This window comes from Anopheles nili, chromosome 3 (assembly GCF_943737925.1).
Source record: "Anopheles nili chromosome 3, idAnoNiliSN_F5_01, whole genome shotgun sequence".
NCBI classification, from domain to species: Eukaryota; Metazoa; Arthropoda; class Insecta; order Diptera; family Culicidae; genus Anopheles; species Anopheles nili.
In genome coordinates, this window is record NC_071292.1 from 43685598 (window position 1) to 43707118 (window position 21521).

General features: G+C 48.8%; 1 protein-coding gene across 1 annotated transcript in view; it reads right to left on the reverse strand.

Annotated features, from left to right (window-relative positions):
• The window catches only part of LOC128725362 (dendritic arbor reduction protein 1), an 88334-nt gene that overhangs the window by 33434 nt on the left and 33379 nt on the right, over window positions 1–21521 (reverse strand). The window contains exons 2-5 of the mRNA XM_053819102.1: window positions 14929–15112; window positions 13793–14748; window positions 13257–13728; window positions 1680–1739 (exon numbers count right to left, since the gene is read on the reverse strand). Coding sequence (XP_053675077.1) covers window positions 1680–1739; window positions 13257–13728; window positions 13793–14748; window positions 14929–15112 — 1672 coding nt within the window. The remainder of the gene's footprint in view (window positions 1–1679; window positions 1740–13256; window positions 13729–13792; window positions 14749–14928; window positions 15113–21521) is intronic.

Here is a 21521-nt window from a genome sequence, read left to right on the forward strand (position 1 = left end):
AACATCTCAATCATGAGCTTTCCGAGGAAGTCGAGTGCCGGTGAAAAGTTGGCCCCAAACACCGTCGCTTAGGATCGCACCGGTAGCCGGCAGGAACGATGGAATCTGCCTCATTTTTTGTTCCCCTTGCTTCTTATGCTCCTTCACACACATCACGCTTATCATGCGTAGTCGCCGGCGTCGCGTTCGCGGTCATCATCATGTTTCCGCGCACAATCTCCTTTTTGCTGTGGCTTTTGTTGCGTCGAAAGGATTTCTCTTTCGCGTCCACGGGTTCTGAACTTGCCTTTTCCAATGCCAATAGCTGTCAAAACCATCCGCTGCTACCGTCAATCATGAGCGCAGCTCATCGACGATAGGCCCCCAACTGATGAAGGGGGCATTTCTTTTGGCGAGTGCAAAAGACCCACTGGGGCAAAGGACGCCGCCGACTCGACGTCGAGAGCGTGTGAAGAGGAAGTCGGTGAAAGAGTGCTTTTATTCTTTTGTGCTCGCGATCCACCGTTTTCCACGAAGGGCTTCGCGAACGGCAGGTACACAATGGCGGGCAGAACATGCCGGGCGCACAATCGCGAATGACTTTCACTTGACAGACGAAATCGAAAATTTTTCGTTGGCCCCGGGGCGAAGGGCTAGAGCTTTGAGGAGCGTCTCGCCGGGCCGATGGCGGGCGGGATTGATGGAGGAAAGTTTTCTGCCATGAAGCCAGAATCACGCAATGGTTTTGTGCGAGAAGAGGTGCAGGTCTACGCGAGAAAGCCGCGCGGTGACGAAACAATTCCGATCCTGACGGGGTCAAGCCACCCAGCAACAAAACGGGCAACAATTTCCACCACAACCTGGGGGGGGAGCTGTCTTAAAATCGAGTAAGCGGGTGCGAAAATGGATGTAGCTTCGAAAATGCGAACCGACGATTTGCAAAGGGAACGTGTATTTCGTGCAAGACCTATTTCGGAGCGGAAGGCTCGTGTGGCTCACAATGGGGCTGTTTTTTTTTTGGAGAATGCATTTATTTCACTCGAAAATGACTGCGAGCATGTGGAGAGTGTGCAGAAAAATGTGCTGACGTTTCGGTGCTTCGGGTAAGAGCGTTCAGCGGGGTTTAATGACCAACAAGTGGCCAGCTAAATATCAACTGTAGGATGTTTCATTTAGATTGAGATGTACTAAATGAATTAAATATTACATCTGTATAAAACTCATTGGATTCTACTGAAAACAAGCAAAAGTTGAGTGCTTTTAAAAGATGTATTTCAATTTGAGTGTAATTTGAAATAACGCCTCTTAAAACCCATTGTAAGCCTTAAGCCTTGTTTTGAATTATGTAAAAATTAAGTCCTATTTTCACTAATTGTTGCAGAATCATGAGGATCAAAATTAGATATTGCGTTTGTTAATTGTACTATAATTGTTTTATAAAATTCCTCATAACTTGTAGAATAATACGTGAAGATGGGAAATCGTAGTAAAATGTAGAAATAAATGGCAAAAATGTGCCATTTATTTCACAATGTTGTCTGCTAATTTCTTTTGCAACCACAAAGTTCTCCCCTTTTGGCAAAAGCCCCCGGAATACAGTGGCCATCCAAACTTGTCAGCCACCGTTTGATGTATCCGAAACTTTCCCGCCGACCCGAGCGGATCGCAACCAAAGCAGCCATGAAATTAATTTCACTTACCGGTATGGATTCGTTGATGTGCCTTCAGATGCGAGCTTTTGGTGTACACCTTCGTGCAACCTGAAAATGGGAGGATCGAAAAGGAAAAGAAAAAGAAAAATGAAAAAGATCGCGTTAATCAACGGTAACAAGGGGAAGAAAATCCCGCACTAAGTGATTGCAAATGACGCGCGTAAACGACCGTCCGAACGGTGGGAGACTTCGACGATCGGTAAAGCGACGAACTCTTCGCTTGAGCAGCTCACACCGGGAAAGCGCTCGCGCGGTCGTTTGTTCGCAAGAAAAGCACCACAGTAGCGCCTGGGACGGTGGTTTATTATGATGAATGACAAATAACTTCCCAATGCCGCGGTCACCATCGCAAGCGCACCCGGTTCGATGCGTGCTTAGGTCACGATGAGAGTTAATTAAAATTATAACTTTAATTACACCGCTCATAAAGCCGGTGGCCACGCAACCCACAAGGCCTGATGACCATGCCCCCATGTTCGGTTGGGAGTTTAGCTTACCGAGTTGTGTGTGTGTGTGTGTGCTTATTTTTTCATGAATCCGGCTCAGTTCCGCGGAGATGAAATCGGATGCCGGGTCGTGCGCATTTTCGGCCCCCGGATGGGTCGTAAAGTGAAGAGTTTAAATGTCAAAGTCGTTGAATCCCAGGACACGGGGGTCGGTCGTGCGATGGGGCACGGGTCTTCAACAAAGCGGGAGCACGCCGGTTGGCCCATATTTTTTTCTCCCCCTTCTCACCACTCGATTGTGATCTATCGAGCGCACGGAGCGCGTCGCGTGAGTCGTCCCCGCGATTCCCGACGAGCAGGTGACGAGAAAACTCCAAACGCGGCTCTCAACGACTTAATTATCCGTTTCACGGTTTGGGCATTAAATGGTTCACCGATAGCCCCGGTCAGATAGGCGAACCGTGCACCAAACGCAAAGGGGCAGCATCTGGCAGGCAGATTTGTGATTGCGCTTGTGAAGCCTACACCGTGTGGCTGCTGATCGCGCCACGTTCGATGCTGCCGGCGTGTGAAGTTCAAGGGTATCGAAACCAACATGAAACAAACACAAAAACACCCCACACCAACCAAAGAACCGTGGACTATTTTTCGTGGCACAAGGCGCATAAGGCCGGGCCACGATCGGCACCCGGAGCCGGCGTTAGGACGGCGAATAATTGCAGTGCAAGTCTCGCAGGGTGCCTTTTCTCTACTCGCTCCGTCGTGGCGTCGTGTTGGCCCGTAATGATGGCCTTACCCGGCTGACAGATAGATTAGACGCTAAAGTCAAGGCTTTTTTTGCATGGACCGCGCAAAGCGAGACTCGAGAATCACACTCATAACTGTAAAATATGATTCATGACGGCGCGCGTTGCAGAATTGGACTGACGCCGGAGATGTGTCGGTAATAAACGGTATGAATTCGAGAAATGTCACAGCACCGAGGTCGAGGCTGGATTGGATGTTCGGTTTTATTTGCATCGTGGGGTGTTCTCCGCGAACGGGTGGGCCAATATTGTGCATTTGGGAAAGAATGCCCGCCACGGCATTGGCCATGAAGGTTGGTTGAGAAATGTTATTTTGGAGCCATGAACTGTGCATAAACCTCCAAATAACTGGTCAACTGAGCAGGCGGAGATGTTTGTGACAGCTCAAAGTGACGCAAAATCATCCTCATGCTTTGGGTTTTTTTCGCAAACCACACGGCTGATGATCGATAAACGTATGCGCAAAATATTTCGAAGGAATATGTTAAAAGGCTGGATGCTAAATATCATCGACGGGGGTTGAGATGAAAACCTTTGCATCATGGAGTTGATATGCTTTAAGCTTAGTTGTAGATGAGAAAGGATCCTCCTTCATCATTGAAAGAAAATGAACAAAAATAGCTGGAATCAGCTGATCAGCTACTCTTACCATGGAACTGCCCTATCTCACTAATAGAAAAGCTTCGCTCGTATTCCCGACTCACAACCTGCACACGCCATAGTAATCAATTTTTTCCCCAGCACTATGATTCGGTAAAACGACCGCGAGATTCCGCGCTAATTAGTTGGCCATGAATTTCGTCACGACGGGATGGCCCAGTACCGAGGGTGGCCCGGCGACCTGATTGCAGAAAACGGTACCAACTGCTCACCCTATCTCGTGGCGCAATTAAAAGCGACGCTCGTGGCCATCCAGCGTCCACGAGCTTCCCGAAGGGTTTGGCGAGCAAGCAAGTGGAATCACGAATTAAATCTATTAACCCCTAAGGGTCCCTGAGGGTGGCGATAGGCATCGGGACAGGGCTGAAATGCTCGCGGCTCCAAAAACCACGAGCGGGAAGTCGTTTCTAATCATTCGAGTGAGCAAATGAAAAATAAAGAAGGGCTGCTTGGATGAAGTTATGGATTTAATTTCCCACTACTTCCGTGCGGTTGCGCGTGAAATGGCAAGTGCCGTGAAGGGCTCACGGGACGCGTATTACTTATCGACGAGTTGGGAAAATGGACAAAAAAAAAGAAATAAATAGAGCAATTGTGCTTGTCCGTTGTTCGCCAACCAGCGGGGTGGGTTGGAAAAATGCGCTGGAAAAATCAAACCAGATCCAGTTGCAGTTTATTTTTGCTCCCCGTATTTTTCTCGTGTTTCTGCACATTCCTTGCGTTGCCTAGAAACACTCGGAGGACACGATAGCAGCGAGAAGTAGAAGAAGCAGAAGAAGAAAAAAAAACAGACGCGATCGACACAAAAATCTCGTCCATCGTTAGCGTCCGTCTGCGCGCACATGATGTCGTGATCATAGTCTGGTTTAGTGTGGAGCCAACTTTATCACTGCTGGACATGCGGCCCCCGGAGCGAGTTCGCTCCACCCAAAAGGGAAGCGCGCAAAGGGAACGAAATCGTGGCAAGTGCGCACAATTTGTTGTAGAAATGTTCCTGCCCAAGCGTGTGGCAACGCCGAAGGGCTCGCGGGCAAATGAGCGAAAAGGCAGAAGAAGAAAGGAAAAAAAAAACGCGGGCGCTTTTTTTTCACCGCCACCGCTCGACGGGGGACGCGATTGCGCATTTTCACCAAACGCCGGCACCGTTGGCCGGCCGGTCGTTGGATTCAATTTTCTTTTATAATTTAATTTAATTTAATGAAAATAGCTGCACCGATAGGACAGGGAGACGCGCCTCGGCACGGCGTGGTGGAATGCGCACGCGAGATCCAGTGGCCGGTGTGTGTGTGTGTCGTGCACGACGACGAGAGAACGAGAGTGCATAATACCTAATCAAAATAGCATAAATGAGGAAAAATTATCACCAGCATGCTAGCACGCGGCACGATTCGTTCGGGCGGGATGGGGCTACCCCCCGGGGGGAAGGGGGGGGGGAGAGGGCGGGGGTAGGAAAAACCGGAGCACGGGAAAAAGCGCTCCAGCCATTTATCCAAACATGGTGTTAAATTGTGCGGTGAGTCGCTTCCCGGTTGGGTTTGCTGAAGGGCTTTTGCTTTCTTTGGCGATTGCCAGCGATCGGTCCGTTGCTGGGTGTGTGTGTGTGTGTGTGTGTGTGTGTGTCAGGCGGACAATTGGCCGAGCGCGAAAATGATCCCGATGCCGGCTATTGTGTGCCCGATTAAGAAAGGAGGGAAAGAAAATGTGTCTTTTGCCGTGGTGCAGCTGGATTGTGCAATCATGCGCGGTTGGTAAGTCGTGTTTTTCGCCAGACGCGTCGATGGAAGGAGTAGTCAATTTTCACGCTGGTGGGATTTTGTGGGGCTCCAGCATTAATGCACAATGCACTGGGGCCTGCGGTTTGAAGGTTCTATAAAGTTTTACAATCTGATCTTTCTATCGCAAATGTGAGTTATTGTGGTGAGATTTCGTTCAGCTCACGTTTGATTCGTTTGATATGATTTATCATTTGTTTGACTATTTGTATCAATTAGTGTGGTGTTATTATGCAACTTTCATGAAGCTTTTGACAATTTCATTTATTAGACTCAATGTAATATCCAATTTAGAAATGTTTCCGGTAATGTATATGGTGGTAAGGCAATTTTGAACTAAATTAAAATGTAAAGTTATTTTAGAAGTAATATAAAACTATTATCAGTTCTTTATGTTTTAGTGATTTTGGAAAAATGCCGAAATTTAAACTCTTTGCACCACAAGAATTGTTACTGTTGTCTGGATATCAAATTAAGTGACCAAAAAAAATAAATTGTCAGGATTAACTTCCTTACAGCCTTGCATAAGGCTAAATCTAATAAATAACAAAATGGTTTTCACCTTAAAAGAATATTAATATTGTTTATCACGTCAACTACCTCACAAGAAGTCCTTTACATAGTTGTTGCGAGGCATGATTTTTCAAACACTTTAAGGACTTTCATCATTCAAAGCTGTTTTTTAATTGATATACCCAAATCGCCGTATAATGGTAATGTTAGAAAAACTTTGTATTCTAACAGCCGCTGTCACAACAAATGCCGGCAGGACCTCCGACAAAAGTCCAACAAGGAGTACAGGGCTCCTGGGATTTGCCTATATATAGACAGAATTGGGGAAGATCGGAATGAAGCAAGAAACACTAAGCTAGAATAAAAGAGCGTTTTTAAAACGCATAACAACGTTACAGTAACTCTTTTGAATCGCAAATCCGAAGTAGAGGGCGGACTCTCGCGGAGTTTCGCAACAGGTAATATGATCCATGTTTTCTTTACTAAAACAACAAGGTTGAAAAACATCATATAGTTTGAAAGGAATTTGACAATATCTATGCTTTGATCTTAAGCTACTTTAATAAGAAAAAATTGACATTATCTAAGAGTAATTTTAATGCTTGCTCGACGTACCCAGCGATACACAAATTCACCCTATTGCTTGCACATATGCGCTTAATTTAATTGCGAATAATGATAGACCAACATCGCGCAACAACTCCTTTGCACTGATTCGTTCGTTCGTCATCTAATCTGCAATACTCCGAAAGACATTTGGATCATGTTTATATCGCTTCAATTACGCGCGCGCGCGAACCTCACCGTGTGCATGTTTGAAACCACATTCCGCAGGGAATGCCCGTGACGGTGCAAAAAAGACAAATAAAAAAGAGAGCACCAGCGACTGAGTGAGAGAGAAAAAAAAACACCCTCGCACGGCATATCAACTCAACATCCCTCAACACTATCCAGCTGGTCAGTCAACCAGCCTCCACGTGCATGATACCGCCCAACGGACGCGTCCGGCTTAATGACGCGTTGAAAGGTAATAGTTTACCAGATCCGCGCACCGCGGGTTGTTTGGCGCTTTTCACATTTAATGGGCTTTTCGGCGTTCGATTTAGAGGGCTTTTCGGGCGCTACCGACCGACTGACGGGCGAACAAAAGCCAGCCTGCCGTGAGTGGGCCCAAAATTATGCGCTCCCTTACTACAGCCGGCGGGTGGTGGCCCTGGATCTAGCGACCAAAATGCTGGGACGATAATTAAGGTCACTCGTGCGATCGCGGACCGGTGAACTATGGTTCACTTTCGGTTTCGCGGTTCCGTGCTCTCGTGCTGGTGGTAAAACGCATATCGATCGCGCACCATTCGGTGTATCGGCACACGCTTCAGACAGGCGGTCATTATAACGATGTTGTCAAAATTGGTAAAAAAAGGGCCGCGTGCGGGTTTGCGAGCTGCGATGTCTTAATTATCTTGGACTGCCACGCGGCCCGTATCCTGGCCGAAAAACGAAATTGACACTCCAATAGGCAGCGGCATAATGCGATCGTTACGCGTGCGATCGTCGATTGGGTGACCATCGCGACGTACCGCTGGAAGATCAGTTCGAAAATATTTTAATAGCCTTTTGGTAGGGCGTGTGTCCTTCCTTCGAAGCGCGGTTGAAATCAATCAGAGCCCGCTTGTTTGAAACGCGCGAAGCTCGCTCCAGTGCCCGCTATCAGCCGCATCGAAAGGAGCAAACGGTTTCGCAATCGTCCTCGAACTCCCATCCCAACAAACTCCCACAACAACTGCGAACCACATCTCCCTATGCCCCGTAGAGTGCTGCCCGGAGCGCAATCGCGATCGCTCAGTGGGGGGAAAAATCCAATAAACTACAATCTATTCATTACGCTGGCGCTCGGGCTTTTGGCACTCGTCCAGAGCGGCGAGTCTAAATCAGGCCAATCATCACATGCAGAGCAAATATGAATGAATGAGGCCTGACGTGTCGGAAGGGCAACCCTGGGGCTTGAGCGTTTGAAAGGAATAGCGCACGCTGAGCGCACCGCTTTTTTTTTTGGGGCCTCCTACTTGCTTGAGGCGTTCGTTGGGCGCCAGAGCCACACAGCTGGTCAAAACGGCTGGCAACGCGCGTGTTTCGTTTCGTGGCCTCGAGCGCCTCCAACAATGCGAAATAAAAATAAAATATTAAATTTTATAACTTATTCTGACCATTTATTACAAGGCGGGGAGGGCGTGAAAGCTCGACGTGCCAATTCAAAGTCGATCAAACCGAGCGCAATAGAATTGTGTATCGAGGCGAGCGAACGTTCGCGCCTGTTGATAAATACGCGCGATCGCACTCGGGGCGAAGATCATTTACCAAACTTCACAACTTTGGTACCGAATCGCGTAACCTTTCACTTTTTTACCTCGCTCGAATCGCACCTCGATGCCCCATCGGTGCTCGATAGGGCGATCTGACGCCGAAGGTGACTCAATTCGGTGCGATTTTGGACCGTCAGTTCAGAAAAACCACGGGCATCTAGCACATTTGCGTCGTTGCACGCCCAAACGCATTCACCATGCGTGCCCCCGTTGGTTCCAATTGCAGCCTTCCCACGACTAACCGTTCCAGAGAACCCTTCCATGGCGTCTCTTTGCGTTCTACTGCACCAACGGGTCGTTAAGTGTAACGGTTATTATCAATTGGCGAAGCTCAGTTGGCGGGAAATGGAAGCTAATTAATGATTCGGTCATGAGCGCAATAAGGATTAATTAAATTTTATCTGATGGTGGCCCGCGACTTATGGGACACGACCGTGATCCGCGATGCCCTCGGGGCTGTGGGCAGGTACCTTCGAGTGGAACGGTTCGTGAGGATCCGCTGTGCCACGCTGCGGTAGAAGCAAATCGGTGCATCTGCGTCGTGATAAGGAACGTCTGCCGTGAGCTAGATTTTTCCGTGCGCGTTAAATTTATTTGCCTGGTTGCGGTAGACGACGGGGAATTCAATTTAACTTTGTCCAATAGATATTAGGCTAGGGATTCGAGTTAGGTTTTTCTATAGTTTTGATTATGTCTTCCTGCTAGGAACGATAAAGCGTGAATTTAGCTCTAAATCACACAACCTATATCCTTTGTTATGGGCTGTGTGATTTGTTTATTTTTGATTCAAATCACAACAAGGAAGTTTACCAAAGTAGCTACGCTAATGGAATTGTAAACTAGTTCAGCGGTCCTTGGTTTTTAGAACAATATTGCACACACAAAACCTCATTTATTACGTACATTTACAAGCATTTGGTAGGGCTGCTTTTTTCGCTTCCTTGTTAGGGCGCAATTACAAGGAAAATCAATCAAATTCGGATAGATGTCTCGTCGAAATTGGGCTCCATATCGCAATAGAGTCCGGGATTAACCTTCGCCCATTTTGAGACAAAGTAATTTGATTGCGTTTACAACATCCGGTTGGGTGCTGTAGATCCAAAGTACCTCTCAATCCGCCCCACTAACAAGACACGACCGTACACCGTTCGATGGTTGGGCTTGTTTAAATTCGTTCAATCGATCGATCGGCTCGAAGGAATGAAAGGATTAAGGGCCGACCAGAACCACAAATCCCCCGAAACCGCTCAGAATCGAGCACAAGCGATCGATCGATAGCAACCGACGCAGCGGACTTTTGCGCCATATGCCACAGCGGGGTTCTGGGGCGCGAAAACAACACGACAAACAAAAGAAGAAAAAAAAGAGTAAACTGGAATCCGTGTATCATGCTCGCTTTGATTGATTGGTACGGGGAAAATCACGTCACACGTCCCGTCAGCTGAGAACTTGATCTTGATTCACTCGATCATTCGCCACAGAACGCCCGGTGACGAGATCGCGATAGTCGCTCGTACCGCACAGTTCTGACACGGTGCGATAGTACAACGAAAAAAGCGACAGCCCTCCTGGAGCTGGGTCGGGCAAAGTTCAGTAGTGTGCGCTGTTCGATCGAGGACCGGGTGCATTCGAGTGACCCTCCTGCTGGCATGGCTGACGTGGCGCAGGATTGCACTCGGCATTAATCATAAATTGTATCGACAAATTCAATTGGATTGGAAGTTGTGTAAAGCACGGTTAATAACGCGGGCGTTGCACGTTATTAATGATTTTTCAATTTTCGTGTCCCCAAGCGAACAGCGCAGTACCGATTTGTCCTCGTAGCCGCCCGAAGACCACGTAGGGTTCAGCTTGACACAACGTGTGCTCCCTGAGCAGGGAAATGTTGTGTAGTGTGCCAATCGCAACAACACCACCTCGCAGCAACCCTGGACAGTCGCTTGACAGACGACACAACCGTGCGGGCTTCTTATCCCTCGCTCTAGCTCACTCTCGGTGGCCATGTTCGCGACTCTGCGTCATGTTGTCGTCGAGCACGGGTCGAGCTGGTTTAGCGCTCAGCAAAGATGATGTCCCAGTCTCACGAGCTGGGTCTGGAGTGTGCATCGCTGACGCCTCAGAGGTTTCCCGTTTCGCACCGCTTGATATGGAGTCGACTCGTTGACAACTTTTTCACCCAACCAACCGGCCAAGTCTCGCAGCTGTCAGGCCCTTTTGCCAGGTGGTGGGCAAGATGGATGGCGTGTGAACGGGGAAAGTCCCCGGGGCCGGCTTAGATTGCGAATAGGAATCAATAAATCATCGTTTCCGCACGCCTCCTTGCGATCAATCCGCGCTGCCGCAATTATTAAATCTTATTATGTGATAAATCATGATTAAAAATTCTGTTCCATGCAGTGCAGTGCGCGAGTGCGCCAAGGAGGAGTACGTGACGATTGCCCTGCACATCCGGCGGGCACACGGGAGCCACCGGTCGCCTTTAATTGATTTAATTAGAGAAAATAATTACGCGCTTCGTTAGGACAATCGGCGGTGGGTTGAGAGCATTGCAAAAAAAAAATCGAGAAAATATAGATCACCAATCGAGTGGAAGCTAAAAGCAAAAAAAAAATGCATTGAAATGGTGACAGATCCTATTAAATGGGCCACTTCCTCGCGGTGTTCTGCAAGAAAAAAAAACGTCTAAGGACTAGCGTGGCGTTTCACTTTTCCTGCGCGACAATAACTGCTCGTCGTAGGGTTCGATTTCGATCGCTCGAAATTGGATCGGGGTGAAAATGACGGTTAATTGGTGCGTGCCCGGGTGGGGCCCCTCTTTCGGGAGCATGGTGATAAGTTTTTTTTTCCCGCACAACTTCCAGCACGTCCCGAGCGTGTCGGGGCTGACATTGCGCCCGATGATGGCTTGAACACCGACCCAAAGGGTGGCCGCGACTGGCTGTCGCGACTGCGAGCCTGATTAGCTGACGAGTTGATCGCGATCGCGGGACGGGTCGTAATAATCAACGAGGGCTGCTCAATCTGTGTGCAAGAGCGCAAAAAAAAAGGCATCGTATCGCTTCTGACGCGGTAGGTGAAACACGCTGACCACGCGGCTCGGGGTTGGTTTAGAGTAGCTGAATTCAGCGAGAGAGCAGTTTCGATGTCTCGCGGACGGTCGCCGAGACTGTAAATTAGCCGTCTCGGGTGCTTGTGAAAGGATAATGGCGATAGGGTCGGTAATTTTATGCCTTTTTAGCGTTATGATTTCGTTAAATGAATAAACGTTCTTTTTTTTTTACGTTTGGTATCTCGAGTGCCGTTAGCTTGGTGAAATGCTACCGGAGTGAGCTCGAGAGTGCTTGATCGTGGTTTAAGCAGTGCGAAAAGCTGTTACTCTTTTTGTGATGGTCAATAAAAACGTGAACAATAAACAGACTGGGGTTGCTCATGAACTGAAATTTAATTAGTTGACTTATTGATTTTTGAAGACGTAACGAAATGTGATTGATTGCAGTTTTTTATGTTTTCTTATTTGCCTTTCTTCTCTAGTATACGTTTAGGATGTTGTCAGTTTTGCTCATTTAATCCAATTAATCATATGTGTTTTTCTCTTGTATTAAAATTGATTGCATTACATCAATTTTTAAGTAAAGAAATCAGGTTGTCAAAGTTTTTTGCAAATGAGTAACAATATTACATGTGAGGATCAAAATTAAATGAAATAGGTGTAGAATTCGATAAACCAGCCAAATTATTGCTGGACTTTTATGATATGTCAATGCTATGCATCCTTCAAGTCTATTTACAATCATTTTGTATGCAAAATAAGCAAAATGGAACTGATAAAGGTTCTCCAAGTGCCTAAATTCGTGCAATCTGTTGAATAATTAGTACCCACTTTTTAACAAATATTCATAATAAATGTCTTCCATCGAATGTGTGCATAATTATCACATATCTTCGCCTAATTTATTACAGTTGCAACCCAAAATCGGCTGCCGTTGGAGCATTCCGGAAAAAAATGGAACCGAATCGTGACGCTCCAGCAACCGATCCTTATTCGTTGCAAAGTGTTAGCAATGCTGTTCTACCGAAGCCGGCACTAATTACCACACGTTTCACTGCGTCGTCAGTCGTCAGGGCGAAACTCCTATCCGTGCCCTAGAAGGCACAACCCAACCGGGAGTAGGGAGTCGCGCACAAGAGCTGAGAAAAACGCACCATCGCTCGACGACGCGCTGGGACCCCATTTTGGGACGTGGGTGAAAATGAAACTTTTTCCCGTCCACCGTCCACGTCTAGGCAACAAATTGATTCATCAACCAACCACCCCACGGGCCGTGGAAGAGTATCGCACGGTGGCCGCGATCTGTTCCCGCGGGTTTCGCGCGCCCGAAAAAGGGCATTCGCTTCACGCTACCAACCGGTGCCCCGAGTGCCGAGAGTGATAATTATCGATTTTAAATGGCGCGTACGGCCCCGGCGGGACGGAACACCCCGAGCAGGTCCACGGCGCGAAGAGACCTCGAGACACCGAACCGATCGCCCTCGAACATCATAATCAAGCGGTGAGCTAATGAATTATCGCGTAAATGTCTTAATTTTATTGCGGCACACGGGAGGCGGCGCAAATGCGGGCCGGGGAGTGAAAAATTGACGAGTGATTTTTCTCACATTCCGTTTAAGGGTGCTGCTGGAACCGGGCTTTCCCGTGCTGGTTGGGTCCGTGGGTCCTAAAGGTGTCTCGCGCTCTCCATCATCGAGTGAGCGCTGATTAACGCGTGACCGATGCCTGATGGTGATGACCAGACCAGACCCGCCCATAATGTCGTCTTTGGGTGAATTTTTCCCCATTTTATGCACTATCAGACGCGTCCAATCGTGCGTCCATTTGGTAGCGAGAACGCTGCGTTTGGCAGCGCAACGAACGCTTTGGGTGTTGAATGCGTATTATCACCGAAGCATAGATCGCCACAGATAGCCCCGGAACATTCATCGACGAACAACGTGGGAAAGTGCGACTTACCGATAAAATCACAGTGGTGTATTCGTCGCTTTTCCAACTCCGGATTGTTGCGTCGGTTGTAACGGCCCACGATGTGCTTCACCACACCGACGCTGCTAAGTACGCTGTTGATGCTGTGTGCGGAGCCTTGTCGCTTTGAGCTCGGTCCTCGCGAGGAACCTCCTGAGCGTGAGGACACTGGTGGACCGTTGGTTCCGGTTGTTCCGGAGCTTCCACTTGACACGGAAGTCGTCGGAAGTGAGCTCGGCATCGGTGGGAGTGGATGCAGGGCGTTTGAGCTGCCAGCTAGCGAGTTTGGTGCCATACTGGAACCTTGGGGCAACTGTTGGTGTAGTGGAGGTGCCACTGTTGGCCCAACTACCTGCATGCCAGTCGTGTGCGAGTGATGGTGGATGTGATTCGTTTGCAACGCCATCTGTTGTTGCTGCTGTTGCTGATGGTACGGTGGAGGAGGTGTCCTTCGTGGCGCATTCTGAGGGAGAGCATAAATGTCAGTACACTTCTGAGAGACCTCTGCTAAAGCTCTGTTCACCTACCTGTAGTGTGTTGCCGGGACTTCCGGGATCGGAGTTCGGTGGTGTTAAAGGAGGAACGTACATTAGCCTCGAGATTGGCGTCGAACAGACACTGGTGCTTTGCGCTGGGGCATATTTGCCGTGATACATCGCACCAGGAGGTTGTGGACCTAGACCGGTGGAACCGTTAACACCTGCAGCACTCTGATGTTGTGGATGTTGCTGAGGTTGCGGCTGCCAGTGGTAGTAATTATTGTTCTGATTCACCTGAAGGTGTTGCTGGGGATGGTGTTGTTGTTGTTGTTGCTGCTGGTGCTGGTGTTGCGGCTGTTGCAGGTGTTGATGCTGGACATGCTGCAGTTGATGATGCGGTTGATGCTGCTGGGGCTGATGGTGCTGTGGTTGCTGTTGTTGCTGTTGAGGTGGGTGATTTGCGAGGAGTTGCAGATTGGAGCCACTCCCAGTCCCAGTACCAGCCAGGTAGCCATTGAGATTATGCTGGTTCGGATGACCATGAGCCGTCTCGAGCGCGTGCGCATACCCGGAACCACTGTTTGAGAGGAAATTATTGCTAGCATTGTTGCCGGCACCGCCATTGTTACTGCCATTCGTTTGACAGCTGGTGACATCGGCGTGCATGTGGTTTTGGTGGATGCTGTTGTTGTTATTGTTATTGTTGTTGTGTAGATGGCTAAGGTTGTTGTTGTTATTGTTGTTATGGTTGGCAGCATTCGCCGCCAGCAGATTACTCTTCTCGGTCTTGATCTCGAGTGGGCTGAGCAGTGGCGAGGATAGCGGCTCCAGAAAGTGATCATCGACGGCTTCCATCTTGACCTGCGCGATACCATTCATGCTGCCAAGCATGATGGCGTTCTCCGGGTCGATGTTCTGTATCGAACTCGTGATGTCCTCCCACATCGCCGGCCGCAGGAAGGAGTCTTCTGATTCCGCGCACAGCATATCCCGGTGTTTGTTTCCTGCGAGTGGAAGTAAGAATGAAACGTAAAAAGCGTACCAGATGAGAGAGCAACCTTTTGGTTAATCCATTTTGTTCTCGAGCTCTAATCTGGCAGACTTTCCCGTTTTCGGTAGCCCCGGGAAGGTGGTCCTTCGACGACCGACTAAGCTCCTTACGAGCTTCGCGTGTCGATACTCACCGAAGAAAAACTCCTTGCCATAGTGCTCGTAACCCTGGCTGGCGTAGCTCGATAATCCGGACGTCGACAGCGGCGAGCTGGATGATGGATGATGCTGACTGCTCGGTACAACGTCCAGCTCGACATCGGTTTCCAATTTATTTATGCGCCCCATCAGCTCATGCCGAAATTCTAATTCTGGTGACTGTAATTAATTGAGCCGGCGATAAAGCGCGGAGAGAACGGGGGTGGAAAATTAATGACGCGCTGGAAATTAACGCCGTGTCGTTTGGGGTGGGTTTGGTGAATAATTTATGATAAGACGCATCGTCTACCAATAAATGCATTTAACGTGTTGTCAACCAAAAAAAAAATGCACTCCCTGGATGGGATTATGCAGTATCAAAAGAATGCTCTCGGAAGGGACGGAGAAGTGATGATGCTAATGATGCGCATGTTCTGAAAAGCGCCGGTATTGCGTTTCCCGAGGAACACTCTAAGGAAGGCAGCTGTGATTCGCGTACCGTTTCTTCACCACTCGGTGTTTCAGCAACACCTTTTTGATTTATTAATTGAAAAACCAGCACCAGCAGGGCTTGAAGTTGGCTCGAGCCCAAAACCACACACGGGAAAAAGGGCTATAATGGCAGGTCAGAGCCACGAACCGCGCAGACCATCGCTTCCCATGCACCGTACAACGATCTTCACGCGCTGTCAATCAAAATCACTGAGAACATTAATTTACATAAACACAGCCGCGATCCCTTGCGCACAGACCAATCCACGGCTGGAAGATGGGCGCTAGTGAAAGCGCCTCGACTTCGAGCCTGCCTCGAGTCCGGGTGATCGACGGATCGCACCGGTTTGTCGGTGATCTACGGGCCACCAGGTCGTGCCTGGGAGTCTCGGGAATCGGTGGGAAGTGATTAGATCGCTTGATGGACGCTAACGTGACGGACCGAAATGCTACCTGTCACCGGATGGTCGGGTTGAGGTTAGTTTCAGCGCAAAAAACGAACTTCCCAGCGACCGTAGTAACGATAATCACTGAGATTAAGCGTACCGAACCGTGGTGGGTGATTGATTTATTTTGCGCTGATTTTGCACTCACTCTTCTGCAATTAAACCCACCACCGGGAAGGTCCTCCACCTGCTGTGGTTTGTTTGGGAGTACTCCAGAAGTAAAGCCTGAGGTGGATGGTCGATAAATTATGGATCTTTACAGACGCCTATGGTCACTGTGGCGTCCGAGCTCATGAAGCGCTTGGCATTCTAGATTATATTAGAGTTTATTGGTTTATGTAAATAACGCCATAAACATGCGCGCATCTGCTGTACAGCTGTACACATGTCCCAATTTGGCCTCCGCGGGTCAATAAATCCGCCGTAAACATGCAGTTTTATCACGTTCCGTGGTTCTCGCGATGAAAAATGGTTCCTCTTGGCGAGGTGACCCACGAAGCTTGCGCAGAGTGCGTTAAAATTGGCCAAACCGTACGTTTTATCGCTTATGAACGCGTTCCCCCGTGCCGATCGGCGGGTGGAAAATTGCAACTAAATAAAGCAAAATGGCAGTAAAGCGCGTCAGCATGTGGCTTCACCAGTAGGCCGCTTCCCGGTGCGCATTTGCATACAATCGGTTGTAAAAAAAATATTACCCGAGCGGTACCTTCTGCAGAGGGTGCATGCGGAATATTTCGCGGCGATTTGTTCGCTGGATTTACGATCGATTTTATATTATTCTCTACCGCCGTGCGAGGCGGCAAGGGAGTTCGATTCGGTAGATCGAGGTGAGATGACACCAACGGTCGAAGGGACGCAAAAGAGATGGATTTGACGCGCGCCCAAGCTCGATCAGGGTGGCGATGGAAATGGAATATTAACACGATCATATATGCGAGTCGGTTAGAAATTTTAGAGACCCAGCGAGACTGCGATTGTTTCAACGCACGAGAGGAATTAGAAGAACGTCTAATGTCTTTGCCTCGAGAATAGGCCGGTATGCGCCGCGATCGCGCACGAATGAGTAATTCAAGATTGAGACATGAGTGCGTCGATGAAGTGGTTTTTTTTTGCTTGGCTCAAGGTGCGATTTGTTGTCCCTCAAAACCTGCGCCTGCGCTCGAAAACCGGAAGACCAGTGTCGAATGCAAAAAAAAAAGCGTACAGCACCGATCGTCGACTGACAATACAATGGCGCATTCACGCGAGGTAGCGAGCCACGTTTCATTATGCTGTCAAATGAACATTATCTAAATAGGGAGCTTTCTAAGTTGGCGGTCTCGAAAACTCGATCTCGCTTAGCTGCTCTAATTGTGACAAATTCACTCCCGGTTGCTTTTTCCGTGAAATAATCTCAAACGGGCGCCTGCGAATGTTCGGTGGTAAATTCATACGACAACCGCCGAGATTGCCACCGTCGGATCGATTGGCGAGAAACCGACACAGAGAGACCGTTAAGTCACATTTTGTTGGCACACTTCTGGCACACCGAATGCCACATGCAAACGCACAATGCACCGCAGGTATCTGTGTCAGCAGGCACTTAGAACACTGGCCAGAACAAACTCGATTGTAACCGGAGAGCCTCAGCGTGTGGAGGAGGGTCTGGCTGAAAATGAAGCAAAAAAAACCGACAGAACAACGTCAGAACGCAAACCTCCCAGACCGGGTCTGGACATGGGCCCGCTTGGAATGAGGCCAAACGGGGGTCGACAAAATGGCCATTGAAACTATGTTCACCGATCGATCGAAGCTGCGGAGGCTCGTCAGCGTGGTCAGTAGAGCTCCAGGGGTGACGGTTTGACCGAGATCAGATGTGTCACCGTGGAATGCCACGCTGAATGGCCTACCGATGGGTTGGCGCATAATTCATCAGATGGATGCTCGAAATCTGCAGCCGTCGCGTGTGTCAATCGGTTGGCTCGAAACACTCCATAAATAACCGGAGAGCCACCGGATTTAGCGTGCCAGTTGACAGTGAGGTCCCATGGTTTGTGCGATTAAAATAATGCACAAAAGTGCGATAAAATTTGAATTGAATGGATGCGCGTTCAAACAGCTCATGTGTGTGTGTGTGTGTGTGTGTGTGTGCGATCGGTTGCAAATTAACCTCGTTTTCCACGAGGGAGCCTACAGGCCGGTAAGCGAGGGGTTGCGAACGGCGTGGAAATGTTTAGCTGGCAATTAAATCCTTCGTTTGGTTGCTGTTCAATTTAAATGTCGAAGATGCCATTGAAAGCTCAGCTAGCAGCTGGTTTATTAGGCTTTAAGGCCGAAAATGAATCATCCAGGGTCTGCAAAAGTGGAGCATTTATCTAGAACGTGGACTGGAGTTGTTCTATTCTCATGAACAACATCAACTCACGGCTGTATGGTAATTGATTCGAGCATGGTCTTCTGTTACAGATGAATAAATTAGAATGATTGTCATCCTATCGTATTAATGTGAACATTAATTTATTAAAATGTGCTATAAGTAAATGGACACCACCTTCTACAATGTATGTAAGTAATATGCACCTTCAACAATGGATTTATAATTTGTACTAAAACTAATAAAAAAAACATCTTTCGAAAACAAAATTGCATGTAACGCTAACAAAGGCTTAACCTGTGAATACTATGTGTGCATTATTCGAACATATCGCTACCTAGCAGCCATATATCATGCCCCTAAGCAAACAGTTGCTGCAATATTGCAGCCAGTTCCATCATCAGAGGCCATACCTCACTCAACGCTACTACGTTGCAAGCACACGTTATGATGACTGCACGTATCGAAAATGCTTGAGCAAAAAAAAAACTAATAATAGATTCCTCGCACCATGTCGCATCGAATATGCACAAGGCTCATTAGAGACGGTCCGTGTTCGAACACCATCGTAGGTGCGAATCCCGTCCGTGGCCGATGCGTAGAAATGGCTTCCAGTAGCTTGGAGCTCGGGAAGCCACGCTGCACACCGAACGCTTCCTGCATATAGGTTATGATCATTGGCTAACCACCAACAGCGACTTTGTGCAAATGTTATGCTAAGTACGTACAAGCGCCCTTCCCGAATGAGGGCAGTTCCGCCGTGCGCGGATAAACGCCGTTTCGGGCGGTAAAATGGCGGCAATTTATGAGCGACTCGGGGCTGGGTGATTTGATGCGATTGCTAGAACACACACACACATACACACACAAAGGTATTAGCATTTACAACAGGGCAAGGGCTCTGCGACGGATCACGCCACGGATCGCCGCCCTGGACAAACAAATTGATTGTAAATTTAATTAAACCCACCCAGCGGTCGTCCCAAATACCGGTCCAGCCCGCGAACCACGCAGCGTTCTTCTAGATCTGGGGCTAGTGGCGCAAAATCCCTTTCGTATTACTCATACAAGGATCTGCACGATCGGAAGAGATATTTAGCCTTGTCCAAGTGGGCTGCATTTTAGCCACAAAAAGCGTTGAAACAGCAAGACCCACGGAGGGCCTCTGGAGGGCAATTTCGCAGTTCAAAATTTCGCAATTTCGAACCCGATCGTGTCGCGCGAGTCTTCACGCCAGTCGGCTTTCTTGCGCCGGTTTGTTTGCGTTGCGATAAACGGGTTGTTTGTGCTGATAGGTGGCCCCAAACGGACGCGAAGGTTTCCCCACGGATGGACACACAGGGTCGGCGAAAATGAAACCGACCGCGAAGAACGACAGCCATTGTCGATTGGACGAAATCCCTGGCTTCTCTGGAGCGAGACTGCTCCGGGTTGGCGGGGGTTTGTTGGGCAAACTTGTTGATTCCCTTTTGTCGCAACAGGTCAGCGTTGAAGGGAGCCCGGAACTTCGAGGTAGATGTGTTGTAGGGTTAGAAAATAGAAAAAAAAAACGACACCCGTCTCTAGATCACCGTCGTAGAGGCCGTCTTAGACCGTCCGTTGGTCATTACTGGGAAATATGCGAGACGTCAATGGTTACGATGGACTTCGTTAGGGTCTCATAGGGGGTCCAGCAGTTGTAGTTGGGGACAAATGTTTGCTTTTTGATATGGGGAAAGACCGAGTCCGGCTCAACTGCACCGATGGAGCGCGAGATGGTTCGACACCAGGGTAGTCGTGCCAACCTTGGATTTGTGCCTGTTTGACATCGGTTTTCGCAATACGGTCACGATAAGATTACTTCTGAGCTTATCGCTTATTCTCGCAAGGTGCTTATGCAACCGACCTCCACACGACCAACGTGTGGTTGCTCAATGCATGTGGACAATGCGGTATGTCGCAGTTTGGAAATGGATCTTTGATGTCGGAGGTTTTTGGCTCGCAATTTCTATGCAAAGCTCAGCTCTAGTACTGTTGGCTTTGAGTGTTCAATACCCACATCCCTTCATAAGTGCCGGACATAACAGCAATCAACAGACTCGTGTCTAACAGCGAGTGAAGAGGGCAGTTTTTAGAACCCTGAAAAACAGTCATATACACGTCCCGCTGCTAATGACTGCACATTTTCCAATCGCAACCACGCAACCAACCAATAGGGCCGCACTGTTTGGTCACCTGTTTGGTCGGGAATGGCAATATTTTGTCACCCGGGGGTGTCCTGCGCCGCGGCTAAACAAATTAATAACCTGTCGGCTTGGAGATGGCGGCGCGTGAAGGTTGCCCACGTTTCGAAGGGAGACGTTTTCGCGGAACCGTTTCCCATCCGGGGCATCCGAACATCCGTACGTCGGGGCCGCGGGGTTCAGGCAAATATTGACGAACGATTCACAATTCCCGGCCGCGCTATTTGCACAATGATTAGGAAATTAGTCATGCGCGCCGTTCGAACGAGCCCGTTGCAAAAGGTGCGAAGTTTCGAGCACGTCGCGTGAGTGTGTGAAAATCCGTGCGTCGCAGATTGGGTTGGAGATCGGGAGGAACCGAACCGAACGGTGCGATGTTTTTTTTTCTTCTTGTCACTAGCCGTGAGGCGCGTGAAGACGCGATGTTCCGTGGTGTTGCGCAAATGCCTAACCGTGTGTGGGCTGGCTGGCTGGCTGGCAACCGCGGAAACTGCCCGAGGCGAGCAGAATTTCCCGACGCCTTACACGCGCGGTCCCTGTTCCTGCGTGGTACGGTGTGAAGAAAATGACACAACTTTGCCCGGTGAAGCAAAAACCGAGTGGCAGACAGCTCGCTGCCAGAGGGCCGTGTAAAAACTCCTCCTCAGGACGGTTGTGTTTCAGTGATTTTTGCTGCTTCGCGATCTCGCACCCACCGATCCTGCAGCAAACGGAACGAGTGGCTTTGTTTTGTCTTCCTTCGTCTGGTCACGCGGTGAATGAAACATGCAAATTTAACATTCAGCAGCGAGCTGGTACGAAATCATGCGAGGCAACCTCGGGAGTCTGTGACTCAATCGGTCGTTTTGATTACGGCAACATAAATTCAACAATTTACATACACGAACATGGACACTCTCCCACTCTAGCGCTGATTCCGGCTCAACTAGTGCAGCGAAGTGATCGTGTGGAGTTGGCAGGGCCCGAGTTATGAGGCTCCTATTGAACATGGTTGACGTGTTTGACACAACGCACTGAGCAACGCGAGATCTAACCTACAAAAACTGCGACGCTGCGTGCGGATGCTGATTAGCATA